The sequence below is a fragment of the Numenius arquata genome, chromosome 2 (assembly GCF_964106895.1).
Source record: "Numenius arquata chromosome 2, bNumArq3.hap1.1, whole genome shotgun sequence".
NCBI classification, from domain to species: domain Eukaryota; kingdom Metazoa; phylum Chordata; class Aves; order Charadriiformes; family Scolopacidae; genus Numenius; species Numenius arquata.
In genome coordinates this window covers 85417653-85427663 of record NC_133577.1, presented here as the reverse complement: position 1 = coordinate 85427663, position 10011 = coordinate 85417653, and the positions used below count along the sequence as shown (strand labels likewise).

Below are 10011 nucleotides of genomic sequence, written 5' to 3'. Positions count from 1 at the left end.
ATTATGGTTACATCTCAAACAGACTGCCAGAAAGAAAGATACCAGACTCAGAATCCTACCTGTGGGCTGCTTGTCAAATTTATGACATAGCCTGTGCTCTCAAGGGAACAGCAGAGTCTTTCAAAGATGGAAAACAGATAAACGAAAATATCATCCTGCATGAATGGCAGGAAGAATGAATTCAGTCTTCCGTCCAACATAAACCATGTGCAAAAAATAATAATATAAACCACAAAAACTTACAATCCATTTAAATCAATAACAGAAGTTTAAATAAGACCAAGCCCTTGTTTATTCAAGATGAAAAATAATCCTAAATAATGAAAATAATCAGAAATCCCTCACAATCAAAACTCCAGTGGAATCCTAGTTGTAGAAAAACATCGTGCAAAGAAAAGTCATTCTTTTGTCCCCTGCTGGGAGGAAAAAAGTTGAACAAGAAACATTTCTTCAATCGAAACTGAAATTCTACTGCAAAACTACTACTATTGCTATCCATATTTAGAGTTAAATAAGAAGTTAAAGGTGGACTATTCTGAGGTTTATTAAATATTTCCAAAGAAAAAAATCACATAAAAGATGCTGTAAATAGTGGGGATGGTATGTGAGTGCACATCAGCACATCATTGCATTCACCCCTCTATTTAGGACAGAGAAATTAATGCCTGCTATGAAGGTGGCTAAATTACTGGTCATGAATATTCTGTCTGATAATTGTAAAGCTTCATCTACTACTCAAAACTTGGCATAATACACGAGGCTGGAAGACAAGATCTGAAAAATGTTCTGTGTAGATAATCCAATCCAAATATGGTTTCTCCACAGTTGACACTAAGAACAGAAATTAATTAGGTAGTGCTAAATCATCTAGCAGTTTAGTAAATCAAAATGAATAAGCCAACTGTTCTCTCAGAGTACCTTTGCCTGTTACTGTATTAGGTGAATTTCTTGGCTCCTCAGAAATCCATTTCTTCTTTACTTCTTTACAGTGATGGTCCTTTACCAGCTCAGTGTGGTTTGTTTCTGAGGGATTAAAATATACATATTTACTTTTTTTAAAAGCATGCAAAATTTTCTTATCCAAAAATGCTGTGATGTTTTGAAAACCTAATCTCCCACTTCATACACAGGTCTTCTTCGGTGGAACATGGTTTTACATGCTAGTTATTCTAGAAGTATTGTTCCCCTAAAGGAGAGCAAAAACGGCTATATTTCCTGTAGCAGAGCTCATGGTGGCAAAATCTTGAAAGTAAAGTCAAAAACTGACTATAAATAAACACAAAGACCAACAGTATTTTGGACTTGTACAATTGCTTCAACCAGTGCTGCCTCAGAATGCTTCTCAATATGAATTAGAAAATCTTCATGAATACTGCATTTAACATTTACAGTTTAAACTACAAACATTTGCTTTAATCCACATACACATTTGTAATAACTGACAATCAAAAGTTGCATGCACAGGGGGAACAAATTCTCTTCCAAAATCAAAGTCAAAGTATAACATCTAAATGGGAACCCAATGCAAACGGACTCCAAAACATAGGTTGAACAGTTTTGAGCTTGAACTGTGCATCGTTACAAGATAACTCAGTTAGCAACAAAACTCGAACCTTAGTATGTTCCTGTCTATCAGTGCTTATTTCTCATCCCTTGCACATGTGGTATGCTTTGCCTCTGTCTCAGTTGTACCAGTTCAGTTATGTGTTGTCCTGCAAGCTGAACAACTAAAATGACATGGGATAAAAATAATTTCAATTTACAGAAGGATTATTTTAATCCTTAATCACTTCAGCGAAACGATATGGGTCCACATGAAGTTTAAACAGTTAAACTGGCATTGCTGACATGGTTACAAACAGCATTGCAGAAATACTAATGAATGGCTGAAGAGTCAACCTTCCTACAGTAGTTTACCTCCCATGTCAACATACATAGTGACTAAGGGTAATATACTATAGACATGCCTTTTTTAAAACTCCACAGAAACATTTCTTTTCCAATTAATGATGCAGTGTGAGAAAGAGTCTCTAGAACATAAAGAACAAAGAATAAGTCAAATATAAAATGCTGAAGTTTAATATGTGCATTTACCACATGATGTTCAGCACTGAGAAGCTGATGCTAAAGTATATTTACCTCCATTTTCAACAGATCTACAATCTGTTCTGGGAATACTCTCACTTGGTACTCTGCTTCCTGAACTCCCTTTTTCTCTTTTTGTATTATTAATTTTTGTAGGAATTCTATTACCATCACCTGAAAAGGCAACAGAATCATAGAAGCATAGAATGGTTAGAGTTGGACGGGACCTTAAAGATTATCTAGTACCAACCCCTCTGCAATGGGCTGGGACACCTCCCACTAACCAGGTTGCTCAAAGCCCCATCCAGCCTGGCCTTGAACACTTGTTGTGGGGCATCCACAACTTCTCTGGGAAACCTGTTCTAGTGCCTCACTACCCTCATAGCGAAGAATTTCTTCCTGATATCTAATCTAAATCTCCCCTCTTTCAGTTTAAAACTGTTACCCCTTGTCCTATCAGTACACTCCCTCATAAATTCTCATCTTTCCTGTAGGCCCCCTTCAGGTACTGGAAGGCTGCTATAAGGTCTCCCTGGAGCCTTCTCTTCTCCAGGTTGAAAAACCCCAACTCTCTCAGCCTGTCATAGGACAGGTCGTCTCCTCTGGACATCCTCCAACTGGTCCATGTCCTTCTTATGTTGGGGGCTTCAGAGCCGGATGCAGTATTCCAGGTGGGGCTTCACGAGAATGGAGAAGAGGAGCAGAATCACCTCCCTCAAGGTGACAGAAAGAATGTTTTATAGCTGCTTGCATGTAAGCACAGGGAACGGCACTGCCATTCTTTTCCTCCCATCTCTATAAGCTAGTGATTAGTTTCAGACAATTTCCACTAACCTCTCATTTTATATTCTTTCTCCTTTGTTGGTTATTTGGATCCTGCCTCATGATCTCTAAGAAAATACCATAATATACAGGTTATAGAAGACTATGGCTTCAAAGTAAAGAACCAGCTACAAAATACCTGCTCGTTCTTTAAAGTTCTCACTTTCCATGAGTGATATTTATGAATTTTATCCCATCAAATTTATGGTATTTTCAAGATAACAGAATCACAAAATGGTAGGTTTTGGAAGGGACCTTCAGAGATCATCTAGTCCAGCCCCTCTGCCAAAGCAGGTTCACCTAGAGCAGGCTTGACAGGAACGCATCCAGGCAGGTTTTGACTATCTCCAGAGAAGCAGACTGCACAAGCTCTCTGGGAAACCTGTTCCAGTGCTCTGTCACCCTCAAAGTAAAGAAGTTTTTCCTTATGTTGAGATGAAATTTCCCGTGTCCCAGCTTGTGCTCATTCCCCCTTGTCCTGTCACGGGATGCCACTAAGAGTCTGGCCCCACCCTCTTTACACCTGCCCTTTAGATATTTATAAGCATTGATGAGATCCCCCGTCAGTCTTCTCTTCTCCAGGCTAAACAGACCCAGGTCTCTCAGCCTTTAATAAGAGAGGAAAGATGCATAAGATGCATGTCATCATAGTACCTAAAGCATCAGAGAACTCAAATGAAAAAATGCTTGGGGAAACCTCTCTGCTTTTCTCTCAATGTATCTAATGATAAATAAATAAATATATTAAAAGCTATATTCATATATTTGTTACTGATTCCTACATCTGTAGTCTGAATACCTCTAAGACTAATACTTTGCCAGACATAGCTTAACAAAGCTATTTTAATAGCAAAAATTTTAAATGTAGAAATAACAAGAAATAATTTTGCCCAATTCTATTGAACAATTTAGGCTGGCAGAAGTGGTCAGTCAAAAAAGCATGACATGCAGACAATTTTTTCATTCCCATTTTTTTCATTAGCACAGGAAGAAAAATTAAATGAAACACCTATGTTGTGTATCTCAGGAAATTACACATTGGGTTAATAGCCAATTTCTACCTTTCCCATCTACAGTCAATACAGGCAGTGACCCCAGGTGTGACACCATATTTATATATAAATATATGTGGGGGAAAATGAAGTATTTTCATGCTCTCTGTAATATGCCGTCTTTAACTGCCACTAAATAAAAAAGCAGGGAGGAGGGGCAAACTATGTAATAGTTTCTCCCTCTAACAATAACTTAAAAACTGGAAAACGTTGTCCAAGAAGATGAAAAGTACTTGCCTTTCTGCAAGTCTTGCTCGGTGGCTACCAAAGGTACCACCTCATTTTTCTGAGGTGAAGACACAGTTTTTGTTGACTGGTGTTCATGAGGGTACTGAATCCTGTAATACTCTCCTAAACAAAATTCCGAGAGGGGAGAAAAAAGTTTACTATATTGGCAGCATTGCTGTTTAGGAAAAAGCGACAGATTAAATATTTACCAGATTTATAGCATATTTCCTTTATTGCTCTTTCCTCTTCAACATCTGCAGCAGACTTAGGCACCCAAGTAGAAACATCTGTAGGAAATATTTTTAAAAGATTACTGGGTATCTATACAAAGACCTTCAACAACTCTTAATAATCAAATACCATAATGAATTTCATTTTGGTCTCAGGTTATCTTTTTCTGACTGCAACCTCTGCTTCTGAACAGAAAAATGATTCCTTCATATTAGGCTTTTTCAGGTGCAATGGAATTGCAGTTACAACACATATTAAGAATCTAATGTTTGTTTATTTAAAATTATTCAAAAACATCTTCAGCACTCATTTTCAAAATAATCCTTAATTTAGACCCAAAAGGAAATCTTCTCATTGAACAGGTCACCAGGGACTGCTTGTCACAAAGCCTCTGCCCAAAGTTACTACCCTGCAATGTCTGCCAGTGGAGCTGGTGAAGTGAGTGCTTCTTACCTGTCTCAGTTAAGGCTACTAAGGTTAGCAAAGCCCTACTTTTTATATTGTTTAAATTAATGTGGCTTACTTAGACTGAAACCTAGTTATGAAGCACTAACAGCCCAACCTGCCAGTTAAGCTGAAGGGTAGAGGAAAAGTGAAAAGCATCTTTGACCTGCCTGAGAACCAGCACAGTGATTTGCAGAGTGCACGCATGGGAATAGGTCGTTCTCTCACTTTCACTCTCTGGGAGTGTTCAATTCATTCCTTCCTCAGGAAACTCTCATCTCTAAGTCAATGGTTTAATTACATTTGAAAAATAAAGGAATAAATAAATAAAATACATACACATAGACATTCAGTTAAACTAGTGAGGAGTTTTGTATGGATTCTCTCCTCTAGATCGAAGGATAACTTCTGTAAGAAAATGAGGCTGCCCACAGAGTTTAGGAAATCAGTTGAACAAATTATTTAAGTTGAAGTCACACAACTATCTTTTGTAAACAAACCTGTGACTTCACCTTCCACCTGTGTGTGTACAGCCCCTGTTCAGAAGTTTGTTTCCTAGAAAAGAAGTACCTTTTAAACTTGCAATTTGGTCCCTAAATTTTGAGAAATTTTGAAGAGTATTTGATGGCCATCTGAATTGTGGATCACATAATCTGAATTGTGGATCACATTTTAAACTCTCCTTAGTAAAAAAAGGTATATGAATTATACCACCATTATTCTGGTGTTATTATTCTGGGGATTAGCTGGAAACTATTTCAAAAAATTGCCAAAACTCCTTTCTAAAAATTTAATCATCATTATAATAAATCTGTTGTGAAGTACTCTGCAAGAGTAGAAACTAAACCATTCAACTTCCTTGTAAAAGAAAGAAAAAAACTGTTTACAGTTCTCTTCCTCTTCATCATCCTCTTCATCATCAAGGTTTATAATCAGTGGAGGGTGAATTGGTCTTAAAACATTCTCTTGATTTCTGAGTGATTCTTGACAATGGGTTGGCTGCAGAATCTCTTCTTGGACACCCTGTTGCAATGGGGCATCTGCAGAAAAGAATATTCTATTTATTTTATTAGGAGGGAACCAGAATATCAAATCCAGGTTCAGACCAGCAAGTATAGTTCAGAAACCATGATCACATTGAAGGAATCATGAAATAGGCAGATCAAACCTTTTAGGAAAAATCTTCCGGGGCATTTGGCAAAAGAGCATCTTCCAGCTACAGAAAGTATGAACAAACATGGGTACTAGCTCCTCTGAATGGACAGATGAGGCACTGCTGAATAAAGCCTTTTGAAAAGAGGAACATTTTGATCATTCCATGCTATTTAAAAATGGCTAGATATCTCTTGAGCTGGTGGATAGATTAATTTGAGATGGCAAACTTCTTTCTTCCCATTCCTTTTAAGATTTTTCAACATAGGGATATGTGTGATTAGTAATACCTGGGCTGAAGTGAGTAAATGAGTCTAGGACCCCACCTGTGAAAATATTTTAGACATGCTGAGTAATAGACAGGCCTGTATCACTCCTCATGGCTCAGCACACTCATCAATTCTGAAGAACTTAGCAATGCTAAGCAGAGGAATATCCACTTTTAGCTTGTAGACAATTTTTTCTATTAGTTTCTGAATCACATATCCCTTAACTAAGTAAAATCTACTAAATGTAGATTTTGAGAAAGAATATGAAGTTCATAGAAATAATATACACTTAATAAGAAGAAAATCAGGAAAACAGATCCTTTTCCTTAGGAATTAACTTCTACCCATAATGTTTGCAGCAAAACTATTTCAGTAATGGGATAGCACTTTCTGAGGGCCAGGAAATGCAGCAGGCTGAAAAGAAAAATGATAAAAAACTGTGACTCTATTTGTATTGTTCCAGCTGACCAATCTGCAGCTACAGATAGAACCAGGATTCCATGCCTTATATTAAAAATATTGAATCTGGGTATGTTTTCCAGCTTTAAAGAAATAAGATGAAGTGTGGGCATTTTCCTTCATTCCAGTTGTTGTTATTCTTGTACATCTCTTGCTTGCATATAAGTAGCATGTGCATCATATTAAACCCATTTTAATAAAACTCCTGCAGATCAGACTTCTTGTAGCTCATGTAAGAGAAAGTAAGATACACACTTTCACTTGATAGAGGCTTTTTCAGTGTCCAGAATAGTGTATTATTAGCACTGGGTAGTGTACGCCAAACTTAAGTAAGTAATCAAACTTAAATTAGTTTCACAAGATTTCTAAGTGATAAAACGAATAAATGCAGTTTTAATGTTTGCAATGTTATTGTGGAGCACAAAGACTTTGAATTTATACCTGTTGCAGAAAAAAAGAAAAAGGGATGGGTCCATTTTCTCATTCAGATTGTTGGACGTTGGTCTTATACAGGACACTGTTTTCCATAGTGCCTCTTGGGCATACTCTCTGACTCACATCACACCCAACAGCTTGCCTATGCGGTGTTTATGACAGCACTAGCTGCCAGGGGCCAGTGCTGTGGATGTGGGAACTGTATTAAAAGCAGTGTGGGCACTCACAGAAAGAGCACTCAAGCTACTGGGTTGGTCCTATGTGGTTACTTACTCTCAACATGCCCAGACATGACAGGCCACCTTTTCCTGGGGGAATTTCAGAACCACGAGGTGTTTGCTTCTGACTAGAGGTCTTTCCGGACTTCTCTTATAACACCTGTCTCCAGCTCTGGAGTTAACACCCATGAACAACTATATTTTAGTCCACTTGTTCATGCACCTGTGACAAGTCAGGCTGACTTGCTCTCACTCCTGCTTCCATCTGATTTCTGACATCCGTCTTGGTTCCCTGCCCTGGGATCTTATACTGTTCCAGGTTCCAGCTGCCCACCATGACTCTTGGTAGGCAAGAACTTGTCTTACAAAGGACTAAGGAAAAATATCCCATCTTGTAATGGTGTTTTTTTCCATAAATAATCTGATTTTCAGATAATGTACTGCCTTACACTCTATTAATTGTCCTTCAACAGCCTGCATTCAGTGTTCAAGCCTGACAAAGTTATTCAAAACAGTGAACTGGAAATACACCAGCACACACAGCACTGCAATCCGATGTTATCTATACAAGGGGGGGTCTCATCCATGTAACATGTTGTGCTCTATCAAGCAGATGTTGCTACTAGTGGCCCTACCAACCTCCTCCCCCACCATACACACTGCTTTTCATTTCTCTTAAATGATTCCTGTAAGCACTGGAAGGACATCTTCATGGGTTTACTTACTCTAATGAACAAATTGTTCAGAAAATATTTTTACTCACTGTTACTAGGTGGCAAAAAAAGTCCATTTATAGTACGTGGTTTCGTATGATGGAAGGCACAACTGATCCTCACACAGCCTGAGGGTTGTGTTTCCCAGAAACAGGAGATGCTCCTGTACTTTTGCTGCAGGAGAAAACAGATATTTTCAGATATGGTAAATATAACAACAAAAATGGGAGTAAATGGATTAGTACATGGTGTACTGCTGTGAACATATGACTAAGATTTTGTGAGACCACCTTCTGATATTTTAGAACATTTAAAGTTCTCTTAAGCTCCAGATACCTCTAAAGTTGTCTTGAGTTAGGTCAATGGAACTTTTGCAGTGCAAAACTGTTCCCAGATAAGAACAGAAGTAAAGCAGTCTACTTACTGTACTGCAGACTTTTTGTGAGATGCTGGGAAGAAAAAAAATGTAGTAGTCACTTAATTGACCTGTGGCTGAGTTTCCTTTCCTGCACAATGGGATAATCAGGTCAATCTCAAAAGAAGTCTGCTTTATAAGTGCAAATCTTACAGTAGTACTCTCTTACTATTAAAGGACATGGGTCTGTGGGAAAATAAGGAGTGAGGAACAAAACCCAGAGAGATTCCTGACAAAACCCAAAAAAACTAGAAATCTGGGAACTTGTAATCTTTGTATAGACTTGTCAGATAAAATCCCCGATGCTGGAATGGATGCAATAACAAAGAGCCCTACTCCCAGCCCTGGTGTGGGCTTTTCACCAGCTGGAATATAAATACTTCTTCAAAGACAAACCCGTTTTAAAGGACTTTAAGGGAGAATTTTGTAGAGTAGAGTTGATGGTTGGACTCGATGATCTGAAGGGTCTTTTCCAACCTGAATGATTCTTTGATTCTATGACTTTGGTTTAAATAACTGATTTTGCAGAAATTCAGATAGTTGCTGTGAGAAATTATAAACTTGGCCTATTTAGTCAGAATCAACATAATGTTGACTGAATAAGAAAGTGATGAGTCATCTTTATGCGCAATTTCTAATGTATGTGTTCCTTGAGTATGGGAGCCCAGTTCACAGGAGAAGTTGTCCACAGTTTAGACGATCACCACTTCTGAAAATCAAGTATTTTCATCTACAGTTGTGGCTGTGACCCAGACAGTGACATGTCACCTTCTAATTTCACATAACAAACCTCCCTTTCAACACGGATATATCAAGAAAATAAAAGATACAAACCACTTTAAAATCTACAGCATTTACCTGTGCATAGGGGGAATAAAAATGGAAATTGCAGTCATTCTCAGCTGCGGCCATTTCCAGCTCTTCTGCTTCTCCTCCAGTCTCTTAATACTGGCAGAATATACGTGAAAACGTTAAAGCTATACACATTCGGGCAAATCATAATCTTAACCTGAACACAGTAGTTTTCTTTCAAAACTGGATCTTCAGAACCTTACCTCTGCTTCTGTTTTGAAGCAATACTCCAACTGACAGTGAAATACACGGGAACGGAGGAGGTGGTACCTTCTCCAGGGTTGTTGAACCAAGGAAGGCAGTTGATAGCCGGTATGGAATGTTGCATTTTCACAGTTGCCAACTGCTCCTCCAGCTCGTGACATCAGCATGATGGTGCCATGGGACCTGTGTCAATTAAACATCTTCCTTTATCTCCATTGCTTCAGAGGAAAGAATGGAAAACCAGAGCTTTTCAGAGTCTCCCATTCTGCAGTTTCTTTAAAGTAAAATGCAACAAACCCATTTGGTGGGGTATAAATAATACCCAACTTTTTGCCGCAGGAACTGTGGTCTTGGAAACAAATCTTTGGTACTACAAAGACAAACCTTATTCTTTGACTATTTCTTCACCAAGACCCTTGTGCCCAGTGTGTT

General features: G+C 38.2%; 1 protein-coding gene across 1 annotated transcript in view; it reads right to left on the bottom strand.

Moving 5' to 3' along the window:
- Positions 1–2104: 2104 nt before the first annotated feature.
- The window catches only part of C2H12orf50 (chromosome 2 C12orf50 homolog), an 8536-nt gene continuing 629 nt past the window's right edge, over positions 2105–10011 (bottom strand). The window contains exons 2-7 of the mRNA XM_074167554.1: positions 9382–9471; positions 8159–8361; positions 5750–5902; positions 4397–4474; positions 4197–4310; positions 2105–2259 (exon numbers count right to left, since the gene is read on the bottom strand). Coding sequence (XP_074023655.1) covers positions 2105–2259; positions 4197–4310; positions 4397–4474; positions 5750–5902; positions 8159–8361; positions 9382–9471 — 793 coding nt within the window. The remainder of the gene's footprint in view (positions 2260–4196; positions 4311–4396; positions 4475–5749; positions 5903–8158; positions 8362–9381; positions 9472–10011) is intronic.